The 12664-nt window shown below is 42.9% G+C and overlaps 1 protein-coding gene across 10 annotated transcripts in view; it reads left to right on the forward strand.

Annotated features, from left to right (window-relative positions):
- Positions 1-12664, forward strand: part of TLE1 (TLE family member 1, transcriptional corepressor) — an 88359-nt gene that overhangs the window by 18799 nt on the left and 56896 nt on the right. For all 10 annotated transcript variants that reach the window (XM_007446718.1, XM_007446722.1, XM_007446720.1 and 7 more), the window contains exon 5: positions 10993-11055. In XM_007446718.1, the coding sequence (XP_007446780.1) occupies positions 10993-11055 (63 nt within the window). The remainder of the gene's footprint in view (positions 1-10992; positions 11056-12664) is intronic.

Raw genomic sequence — 12664 nt, forward strand, 5'->3', positions numbered from 1 at the left:
AAGGAGAGTGGCAGCCATCCTTCATGTGTGTGGGTCGTTCAGCTGTAGCATGTTTTTAAAATTAGGGAATCACTGTCCCACGGTCACCTAAGGCAGGAAATTCCTTTCCCACTATCTAGATTGGCTAAAGATTCCAACCTGTTAGGGAAACATTCACACCAAACTGCTTATTCAGTGATTTCCAAACAAGATGTGGGGAAGGGGATGATGAGAAGTGCTAAAGCTAATGATAAATTGTGCTTTATAGTTGTGTGCACTGGGTGTTTGCTTTGTCATGATGAGAGTCAGGGTTATAGTGACACAGACCCTTGGAAGTCAGTACCAACCAAAGACCGGTTACACAGGCCTAAAAGGTTGCCATGATGAAAAGGAAAGGGTTTAAGTGTTATTGCAAGGAAAATAACATTGCAAGTTCTGAATAAAGACCATTCTCATAAACCTGGTTTTCCGAGGCGACTTGGTTTTTGCATATTCCCGTGCAGTCTTTGTCTTTACATAGGCATATTTTATTTTCGTAATTGTAATTTTAGCCTTCATGCCATGATTATGTAGCTGGCTCTTCCTCCCACTGATCTTCCTGCTACTGTATGATATTATCTAATTTCTCATGAACTCCCTAATGACTAAGACCTGTGGAGAAGGTGAAAGGTGTAGGCTTTGCTCTCTTTCCATTCCCAGAACAATAGGTGGTGACTTCACGGTAGCGTTCCGTGATTCACCCCTCGGAGTTTGTCTTGAAACTCTTCTTGTGGTGCAAAAGAGTGCATTTTCCTTTGACACCACGGAACGCTGTCTTTTTCCATCATGGGACAGGTCATTAGAATTTCCTGTGAACAGCACTTTCTGAACTCCATAACAAGGGTTTCTGAATAATGGAAATGTGCTGTTCAGGCACTGAAACAGCTGCGATGCTTTTGTCAAGGATGCATCTTTACCAGAATGACAAAATGAAGCCCAAATGCACTGCTTGGCAACAGTTGGGTCAAAACATTTAAGTCATTAATTAGAAGGAACTGAAGGGGGAAGAATTTACACAAATACACAGCGTTGCAGACTCAACTTCATCATGGAAAATGCAACTGAATTCTTAAAAAAAAAAAAAAAAAAAAGAGGGCAGCCCTCAAGTGGAGCCTGCCAAGCTTGTCATTTGCAAATAAATCAGAAGACCGTCATTGCAGGAAGGAGGACCAGTGAATAGAGTTGCTTTGTCATTCTTTGATGGGCCCCACACTCAAGCCTGCTATTAAAAATGAATGCATTCAAGAGGCTCTGCATTAAGAACATAAACAATTAAGGGCACTTGAGTTGCTCTGCTGAGAGCTGCTCCCAAGATCCGAGAGCTTTCTCTGGAGATGCGAGCCCTTGCAATCTGCCTCTCGAGGAGCGGGAGTAGGGGAGCAATTAGTGTTGCTATCTCGCCTCGGCAGCCTTCAGCAGCTTATTCTTTCCCTTTATTTTAACCCCTTCTTGTTTGGAGAGAAGCTGTGAGTGTGAAAGGTGAGCAGTGAAAGGAGAGAGTCTGTGCCCCTTTGGAAAGGGCTGGGGTTTAGAATGCTTGCTTGCAGGAGCTGCCAAATGAGGGGGGAGACGGAACATAAAAGTTAGGATCTGCCCATAATTGGCGACTTGTGTTCTGATTAATTGAGCCACTGATGGGGTTCTGTCATCTGGTACTCTTTGTTGTGCTTTAATCATCAGGTTGAAGAAGGGGCAAGATTACATTGCCACAGGTGGACTCATTTGAATGAATATTGTTTGAGGTTTCCCACAGTAGTCAGATGGGTTCCTCCAGCCCTGGTTTGTGTTCTTGCCTTGGTTTTGTTTTCTAAAAATGTGTGGAGGTACATGTAAAAGTATGAGATTAGAACACTCCCTAACACCATACACAAAAATAAACTCAAAATGGATTAAAGACCTAAATGTAAGGCCAGAAACTATCAAACTCTTAAGAGGAAAACATAGGCAGAACACTCTATGACATAAATCACAGCAAGATCCTTTTTGACCCACCTCCTAGAGAAATGGAAATAAAAACAAAAATAAACAAATGGGACCTAATGAAACTTCAAAGCTTTTGCACAGCAAAGGAAACCATAAACAAGACCAACAGACAACCCTCAGAATGGGAGAAAATATTTGCAAATGAAGCAACTGACAAAGGATTAATTTCCAAAATTAACAAGCAGCTCATGCAGCTCGATAACAAAAAAACAAACAACCCAATCCAAAAATGGGCAGAAGATCTAAATAGACATTTCTCCAAAGAAGATATACAGACTGCCAACAAACACGTGAAAGAATGCTCAACATCCTTAATCATTAGAGAAATGCAAATCAAAACTACAATGAGATATCATCTCATACCAGTCAGAATGGCCATCATCAAAAAATCTACAAACAACAAATGCTGGAGAAGGTGTGGAGAAAAGGGAACACTCTTGCACTGCTGGTGGGAATGTAAATTGGTACAGCCACTATGGAGAACAGTATGGAGGTTCCTTAAAAAACTACAAATAGAACTGCCATATGACCCAGCAATCCCACTACTGGGCATATCCCCTGAGAAAACTATAATTCAAAAAGAGTCACGTACCAAAATGTTCATTGCAGCTCTATTTACAATAGCCAGGAGATGGAAACAACCTAAGTGTCCATCATCGGATGAATGGATAAAGAAGATGTGGCACATGTATACAATGGAATATTACTCAGCCATAAAAAGAAACGAAATTGAGTTATTTGTAGTGAGGTGGATGGACCTAGAGTCTGTCATACACAGTGAAGTAAGTCAGAAAGAGAAAGACAAATACCGCATGCTAACACATATATATGGAATCTAAGAAAAAAATGTCATGAAGAACCTAAGGGTAAGATGGGAATAAAGAAAGATACAGACCTACTAGAGAATGGACTTGAGGATATGGGGAGGGGGGGAAGGGTAAGCTGTGACAAAGTGAGAGAATGGCATGGACATATATACACTACCAAATGTAAGGTAGATAGCTAATGGAAAGCAGCCGCATAGCATAGGGAGATCAGCTCGGTGCTTTGTGACCACCTAGAGGGGTGGGATAAGGAGGGTGGGAGGGAGGGAGATGCAAGAGGAAAGATATATGGGAACATATGTATATGTATAACTGATTCACTTTGTTATAAAGCAGAAACTAACACCATTGTAAAGCAATTATACTCCAATAAAGATGTTTAAAAAAAAAAAAAAGGGCTTCCCTGGTGGCGCAGTGGTTGAGAGTCCTCCTGCCGATGCAGGGGACACGGGTTCGTGCCCCAGTCCGGGAAGATCCCACATGTGCGGAGCGGCTAGGCCCATGAGCCATGGCCGCTGAGCCTGCGCATCCAGAGCCTGTGCTCCGCAACGGGAGAGGCCACAACAGTGAGAGAGGCCCGCATACTGCAAAAAAAAAAAAAAAGTGTGGAGAAAGACGGTCATCTCTCACTGTGGCAAGGCTTTGGAGAAAGGCAGGCCTGACCTTCCCTCCTGTTTCTGACCTAGGTGAGTTATTTTAACCTTCCGGTCCAGTCTCCAAGGGCACCTACGCTGACTGATGCTTAGACCCTGGGTGTAATTGGAGCTGGTGTGTACTAAGCAGTAGATGCTGCCTCTGTCATGGTTATTCATTGGCACTGTTCTCAAAGTGTGGTCCCTAGTCCAACAAGCTGCAGAGCACCTGGGGCCTTGTTAGAAATGCAGATGCTGGGACCCCAGACCTCCTGGATGAGAAACTCTAGGCGTGGGCCCAACTGTCTATGTTTTACCAAGCCTTTCAGGTGATCCTGATGCATTCTTATGTTTGAAAACTGCTGATAACCTCATAACCATTATATCGTCAGCTTAGAGACCCCAAGTCCTTTTCATTTGGATTTCCCCCAAATTGTGGTTAGTCTTTTATCGACGTCATTATATTTTAAACAGAGCTACTCTGATGCATTAGAACTTCAGATAAAATTCCCTTTTCATGAGTGTGCTGGTGAAGCATAGTGCTAGGATGGGAGATGGTCTGGTGACTCGCCAGTGTTCTGAAGGAGGTCTCTAGGCCAAGAAGCCTTTCCCCCTCCTGTAAAGGGGTGGGGGGAGTATTGGAAGTTTATTTGCAGAGTTTTGTGTATATCATTTTGGGTATGCAGTTTTAGTCCAACATCTTGAATTTTCTTTAGGCACATCAGATGTCATCTTCAGGAAATAGAGATGTACTTGAGGATGTGTTTTTGTGGATTTTGCTTTATTGGTGGGCCAGGTTGTCTGATGTTAGGGCTGAGGCACTAATTCTCTTTGCCTGCGAAGGGGAGGACAAAAGTGCAGTTTGGCTGCTACTTGTTTATTTAAGGTTTGCAATTTATAACTGTGGCTCCTTGTGAAATGCCTGCTTTGCCTTGCACTGTACTTCTGCCAAAGACAGCAGGAGTACAGTGACCCTGTCAGTGACAGACTGGGGCCACTTGTTGTAGTACCGTTGTTGGCTAAGCGATGACATGGCCTTGGCCTTGTACTGCTGTGGTCCTGTTAGGGCTGTATGGCTTTGCAAACAAGGCTGAGTACATCAGCTTTGTTTCTGGTCTAGAGTATGTTCCAATTTCCCACTTCTGCTTCCTGGAGAAAGGACTAGGCAGCACCGTGGCTTTTAATCTTTATGATCCTGGGCAAATCATTTCCTTTAGGCATTGGCTTCTCCATATGTGACATGAAGATTGTTAGAGGGCTGGGCACCCAAAGGGTTTCAGCGTTTGCCAGCATCCTTGTGACTCAGTGCCAGGGTCAATCACAGGACTGGTGGGCCTGATCACCCTTTGCTCCCTTCCCTGTTTAATAATACATCCAAAGGATAAATCAAGGGCGGCATCTACAAGGTCACTGGAGGGGGGGAAATGGCACTGATAACCCTGCTACAGCAGGATAATCACTGGTTTTATTTGGAGTATCAAATTACAGCTGGGGGTATCAAATTACAGCGCTTGGCCGCATGCATATGTTCTAAAACAAACAAAAAACAGTCACACTAACACCACAGCTTTGTTCTTCCCCTCCTACTTCATCTAGTAAATGTGTTGGCCATTTAAGCATCATTATCATAAACATGACTTTAAAATGGTTACTTGCCTTGGCTTTGGGTTGATGTCGTGTATTTAACCCTTTCTCCTAGTACTAGACAACTGATTTATCAGGAGGGCAAATGTTAAGTTTTTAAAAAGCTGCAGATGGTTGTGATGTGTTGAACTACTGTTACATTTTTACCTGACTTTTCCTCTTTTGCTTTGAAATTGGTGCTGCAGTGAGCAGCTTCATGCATGGAATGCTTTTCATTTGAACTATTTCCTTATGATAAATTCTTAGCTGTGGGAAGCCTTACCAAAAGGTTTGAATAATTTCATGCACTTGAAACACATTGCCCAGTTGCTTTCCAAGACAACTGTACCGATTTACTCTGTCATCAGTAATGTGTGATTGCTCCAGTTTCCCAGAAGACTCATCATCGTTGGATTTCATTAATTTATTTTTAATAAACTAACTTAACTGGTGCAGAATGACCCACTTTACTTACAACAACATTTGCATTTTATTTGGTTGCCGGTGAGGTTGAACATTTTTCTGTATTGAAGGCTGTCATTTCACAGACTCTGAACCTTCTCATCAGAAGGGATTTAGAGATTATCTATTTCCTTTTGTGTGCTTTGTTTTCATGTTCTTGCCTGTTTATCTGTTGCCAGGCACTTCTTACCAGCTCTCCACTGTGTTTTTCTCTTGGCCTCCTGCTTGGTTTGAGGAAACAGAAAGATCAGTTTGCCAGCCCTCAGCATAAGCGGCATTTTTTATGATCCATCAATTTGCAATTTAATGGTGGTGGAGTTTCCCCTCCGTAAGCTGACTTTGGGCGAGGTGCCATTGTGTTGCTTTGAGACCCATGGGCAATTACTCTTAAGCAGTCCTCGCCCTGCTTTCAGCCTACAACAACGTTCATTATATGTTACTCTGTGTGTAGTGGAGAAGTGGGCAGCCGTTGGGGAGCAGGCTGGCTCTTCAGTCTGGAAATTAGATGAGGTGGGAGGAGTATGAAAAGGTGGAAAGCCAAGCTTTTAGGAATCATGAGGTCTAAAAACTTGAGTTCAGAGGCTCAGAAGAACATGTCTTCAGTTTAAGAGCTCTGCAACATGTACCAGGGTTTGGTTCATTGCTGGCCTTTGAGGTATTTGGCCTATTTAACTCAGTTAAAATATACATGTACCTGAATCTTGTACCTACTAAGACACAATTTCTTACTATAAACAGAGCTTTATTCTGACACTGGTTAGGAACGGTTTTTGTGGTTACATCTTGGTCATTGCATTTAGGGTGTATGGGGATTCCATTTTGGTTCAGCGAGGCATTCTTTTGAAAGTCCCACTTGTGGGATGTGTACCCTCTGGTCAGTTTTGGTGGGGAGGGTTCAGCAAGGAGCTGTATCAAAGTGCTCAGCCAGAGTCTTCTCCTGCTTCCCTGTTATGTTGAGAAGACTTGATGCTGGAAGCTGTTAGGAGACTGTCCAGAAGCTTCACAAAAGATGTGATTTTAAGCATAAAGTCTTAGTTTACCAAATGATGGTAAATGCTTTGGAGGATCTTGAAGGGCCTAGAGTTTGTTTATTGGTGTTATGGGAGAAAGGCAGTTTCTACATGGATTTGAGGTAGGCCTTGAAGGATTGGGATAAGAGCAAAGCACTTCGTAATAGTGCAGCTGTAGTTTACATACTAGCTTACTTGATTCTGCTGAAACACTGAAGTAGGTTGGTGATAAGAGACCTGAGGCTCAGTGGTTGAAGTGACTTAACTCAGGACACCTAATACTAGTGTGCTGAGATGCAAACCCAAGTTTTTGGATTATGAGGGCCAACCGTATTACCATAAGCAAGTCAGTAAGAAGGGAGTTGGCCTTGCCAGGGAGAACAAAAGCTGGTTCTAGACAGATAATTTGGGCTCCTGTTTCCTGCTGCCTCAGTGGGTGGTGGCTGGCTGTCCCTGAAGTAAGGCCTGATGCTGGGGCCTTAACCAAGCTGGTTAAGTTTCTGGGCACAAAGTTTCCACACAAATCTGGTTTAGGGCTAGCTCTTGAATGCTGACTTAGTTCTGTTGCCTTACATGGTGTCAGAAGTACAGGCACATTGTAAGTTTACTTATAAACGTTATGACTGTTAGCAGGTACCAAATACGTCTTCAGCTTTGGGCAGGAAAATGATTTCCAGGTGGGAAATACAGTTAGCCTGCAGTTTCCCCCCGCTCCCCCACTGGAGTTGTCTAGTCTTTGGAAGAGGTAGAAAGAAGGCAGTCTGAAAAGGTTACAGAACTTTTTTAACACCTGCTTAAGCGGGGTCAACTATACAGTTTAACCTGCTTGTAAACTCTGTGGTCAGGAATAGAAGCACGGGTGGAAAACACTACTACTTGTTAATTTGTGCTAAATTAAAGTTCTTATCAGAATACCCTCGTGTTGAAGCAAGAGATAATACTAAAGAATCACTGTCAGTTTTTATGCTGCCATCCAGACTATTTTAAGGGCTGGAGTGGTGGTGATGTCTTAGACCTCCCAAAGCACCGTAAGGGAAATAAGTTGCATCCTCACGCTGCCAGGAGTAGGTGCTCTATAGCTGGCTCAGAGAATTTTAAGATAAGTCAGAGGTGAGATTTGAATTCAGGCCTCCTTGATCAAAGTTAAACTCACTTGTCAGAGGATAGTTTTAAGATTAGGGTTTATAGACCTGGCAGAGGGAGGAGACAGCTGGGATAAGATCCTTCTCTGTTGTTCTTATTTCTGTTTCTTCTCCAGACCATTTATTTAGAATTCCCAGGACAAATGCTATGGCTTTTGATGTTTCTTCATCAGTTTGAGCTTTGATCTTTAACCCTGGTCCTCCCGTTTCAGTCTTAGCTACTCTAACTCAATTTATATGGTCTGTGCTTTAATCTGTACTTCTTTTATTTTGTTCTTAATATTAAATGTTTAATGTTAAAGGTTTACAAGTTGATTTCATTCAGACCAGGTCTTAACTGTTCCCTGACAGTCAAGTTCACTTCTGCCTTGAAGCCACTCTATGTAATAACATATATAATTATTAATTAAAGAGGAGATCATCTTTCCTTCTTAAACTAAAGTAAATTCCGTGTAGGTCAAGTAATTAAGTGCAGAAAGTACAGCCATAGCAGCACTAGAAGAAAATTAAGAATGGCTTCTGTAATTTGGGGGTGTTCTAATCCTGACCCAAAGGCCGGGAACATAGGAAGACTATTTTTTAGTTTGACCACATAAAAACAAAGTTACGCACAGCAAAAAATCCATCATAAGCAAGGTGGAAAAACTGGAAAAGTCAGTATTTGTCATATGGAAAGAACTACTACAAAAAAGGATGAATAAATACCAAAAGAAAAAAAGAGAAAGGAAAAATAAAGTGGACCAGTCAATATATGAAAAGATGTTTAACTTCAGGAAGAATCCAAGTAATGCAAATAAAAATGAGGTCATTTTAAAATCTATTAGATGGATAAAGATTTTTAAAAGGTCAACAAAACCCAGTATTGACACTGGGTGGGGGAGCAAGCACCCTCATAGACTGGTGATGATGTAAATTGGTAAGCTTCTCGGCTGGGCAGTTTATCAGCATGCATTACAGTTTAAAATATGCATACACTTTGCCCTAGCAATTTCACTTCTAGAGATTCCTTTTAGAGATCCAGGGAGAGAGTTATTCGACATACAGTGTGTAATTGTGGAAAATTAGGTGAAACATAAATATCCCCTGATATTGGGAGTGTTGAGACACCCATCTGCTTGTATAGTGGGATATATTTGTGTGTGTGTGTGTGGTACCTCTCACTGCTGTGGCCTCTCCCGTTGTGGAGCACAGGCTCCGGACGCGCAGGCTCAGCGGCCATGGCTCACGGGCCCAACCGCTCCGCGGCATGTGGGATCTTCCCAGACCAGGGCACGAACCCGTGTCCCCTGCGTCGGCAGGCGGACTCTCAACCACTGCGCCACCAGGGAAGCCCAAGTGGGATATATTGATGATGTCCTAATTCATATCTGTTTTTATTGAGTGGGAGGGTGTCTATGACACATTTGAGTGGAAATAAATTACAGAAAAGCAGTATACGTATTGGGACCCCTTGGTATCAAAGTGTCTCTCTCTACTCTGGGCTTGTGCACACACAGATAATGAGAGCCTGGGGTGCTGCTTCCTAGGATCACCAGAATGTTGTTGTGGTAATCTCTGGATGGTGGACTTAGGGTTATTTTAACTTTCTTGTATATTTCTATATAGTATACATCTGTGTGTATGTGCTCAAAGTGAGCAGATGTCATTTTTAAAATTGGAAAACATGAAGGGAATTTTAGAGATGGGAAAAGTACAGAATGCTGTTGGAATGTATGGCAGGTAGGAAGTGGGGAGCAAGGACCTCAGAGTCCACAGAGGGCATCCCTATTCCTTTACATCTACCCAGATATATAGTGTAGAACCCTGTTGCAAAGGCAAGGGTAGCCCGCCCATGCTTTCATGACCTTGAGTTAGCTTGAGTGGGTGGCTGTGATCAAATGAACTGGGTAGGGCTGACCCAGTTCTGTGTTTGCACCTAGTACAGCTGCACCCTTTTTGCATGTATGTATCTGTTTGCCCCGCTTGTTCAAGCAAGGTCATGGGTTTGTTCTCTATACCAGTCATTTCCCCTCCCAGTACATTTCTTCCAAGGCACTGTCTGTAACCCTGTCTCATTGGTGGTCAGGGAGAATTGAGTTGGGTCGGCCTAAATCCAATCCCATAAAACCAAAGGCTTGTTGCTCAGTTAACTGGAATCATCTCAGAGGACAAAAGGCAGCTCTTTTTTATGTACTTGATTATACAGGTCCTGAGGTTTCTACTTTGTCTCACTTATTCCATTCTCTCTCAAGGGCATGGGCTTTGCACTTCATAATTTTCTTCTCGTAATGCTTTTCATTGCCTAATTCAGTAATAGAGGCAGCATTAGTAAGCATTGACAGAAAATGATGAAATAAATAAGGCCTATGTGGGACTCTTCGGATGACTTTTTTTTTTTTTTTTAAAGCAGAACTGGTTCTTCAGAGTTAGAGGAAAGCAGGGCTCCTTTGCATTACTGGAGGGTGTTGGAGGTGGGGTGGGCATGTGGATCCTACCCTAGCCTGGGAGCAGAGCACACTTCATTCCCTTCTTTGCCAGTTTGTCCCTCTTGTAGAGGGACTGCTGTGCATTTGGAGCTGAGCAGGGACTTTTCTTACTTTCTCTAGAACAGCCCGTGCCGCAGACACTCAGGACACATTTTCCTAAACTCAGTGGAACCGTGGGCCCTGTCAGTGAGGTCCTGGCATTTGATGCTGAATTGTGGTAAAACTTTACAGATAGCCAGAATACCTTGACTTGACTGTCACTCTGGACTTGAGTTCTGTTTCAGCAGTGTTTTCTAGGCTTGTTTGAAATTTTGAGGCTCAGTGAAGGCTTCCTAACATTAACGTCCTCTTGCAGTTGTGCAGGCATTGAGACAAGTGGGAAGGAGGTCTTCTTCCACTCTCGCTCTAGACCTTATCTTGAGAGCTAGACTGCTTTGGTGGTGCCCCTGCTCCCCAGGGTTCTGACTCCGGCTTGAATGAACTTGCTATATGGATGTGCCCTGATATGCCGTTATTGAATAAGTGTTCGGAGAGGTTTGCAATCCCACCAGGTTAAATGATTACATAGCCTTAAACCGCGTAGGTTTTCCAGCTCAATTAAACTACCCATTATCTCTTAAGTGACCAATAACGCGTACGATTTTGTCTTACTTTGCAAGTGGGATTAATATCTGCTGTTTATCTCAAGATAAATATTGCTAACATAGCCTGGGAAAGCAATTTTATGCCCTCAAGAGTGAGGCAGTGGAGGACTCAGATGTTGGGTATCAAGTTTTATCTTTCTGAACTGATTATGAAATATACTAAACATTTATATCGCTTTGTCTTTATAGACTGAAATCGCCAAGAGATTGAATACAATTTGTGCACAAGTCATCCCATTTCTGTCTCAGGAAGTAAGTAAAACTGTTCAGCTGTTAAAGTGCAATTATGTTGCTTCTCTGTTTGCAAATTAGCTAGTTTTAAGATGTTAATTTTATCACGAGGAACAAGTGTGAAGAACATCTGTTACAGCTGAAGTGTGTAAACCCCCTGCTGTTCCATCTAACAGATCTGAGGGGACACTGTAGAAGTGGTGACAATAGCTCAACCTTAAATTAATTTTTTTCTGTGGAAAACTGCAAAACGACTATCAAGCATAAAGCTTTTCTTTCCTCAGAGGAGTAGTATAAATAAGCTTGATAGCTACTGATGATTCACGTGTCCTTTCTCTAGAGAGCTTTTCGTTTACCGCATTTTAAAAATGGTTCCGTCAGGGTTGACTTGACCACGGGAGCAGATATTTCATTTGTCCTTGTACATCGGGGCAGATTGACTTAATGCTGTCCATGGAGGGAGTGGATGCCAGTACTATTAAGGATAAGACCATTCATGTTACCTGTTCATGTTACTTTAGCTTATGGAGTTATATACATATTTAAGCCATTTCATTAAGTTACAAAGTAGTAGAAGTTAACCCTTAATATTTGAGAGGGAAAAGCTCTTTATGTGAGTAATCTATGACTCAAAACTAGTTATGTTTTAGTTTTGCCTTTACTTTTGGATACAAGCTAATAAATGCAAAACTGTTTTAAGTGTGTACAGGATGCTTATATCTTGAGACAGTGAAAAACTTGTGGGCCTTGGAGCTGGAATACTGAGTGTTTGTTCTCATTGGCATCTACTTTTCCATGCTGGGTAGCACCGTCTCTGCTGTTATTATGGCAGCCTTTTCCAGCATAGCGTTTACTCGATGTTACAGTTTAGATTTGTTGGCCTTTTTTTTTTTTTTTAAATTTATTTTTGGCAGCGTTGGGTCTTCTTGCTGCGCTTGGGCTTTCTCTAGTTGCGGTGAGCGGGGGCTACTCTTTGTTGCGGAGCGCGGGCTTCTCTTGTTGCAGAACACGGGCTCTAGGTGCACGGGCTTCAGTAGTTGTGGCTTGTGGGCTCAGCTGCTCCGTGGCATGTGGGATCTTCCCGGACCAGGGCTCGAACTCGAGTCCCCTGCATTGGCAGGTGGATTTTTAACCTCTGAGCCATCAGGGAGGTCCCCTATTGGCCTTTTGAAGCCTGTTGTTCATTAGATTTTAGTAATCCTGGTCTCTGCTACAGTCTCCCTTCTCCCAAAGAGACCTGTGGCTTTGTTTTTATTTGTGGGTGGAGCTGGGAGGTGCGCAGGCTATTTCCAGCCTGTGATCTCAGAGTGTGTGTGGGGAGGGCGGGGGCGGGGTCTTTCCTTTCCCCTGTGGAGGGTGAAACATCTAGGGGCTAAAGGAGGAGAGGAATTCCCAAAGTTTCCAAAAACCAACTGGTGGGTTGAGATTTGTTGACCAGAGAAGTGATTGCAGGCTTAATATTTAAATTTTAAGTATCAAAAGGGGTGTTTTTATTTTTATTTTATTTTATTTTTTTATTTTTTTTTATTTTTTTGCGGTACGCGGGTCTCTCACTGTTGTGGCCTCTCCTGCTGCGGAGCACAGGCTCCGGACGCGCAGGCCCAGCGGCCATGGCTCACGGGCCCAGCCG

This window comes from Lipotes vexillifer, unplaced genomic scaffold (assembly GCF_000442215.2).
Source record: "Lipotes vexillifer unplaced genomic scaffold, Lipotes_vexillifer_v1.1 scaffold1066, whole genome shotgun sequence".
Lineage (NCBI taxonomy): Eukaryota > Metazoa > Chordata > Mammalia > Artiodactyla > Lipotidae > Lipotes > Lipotes vexillifer.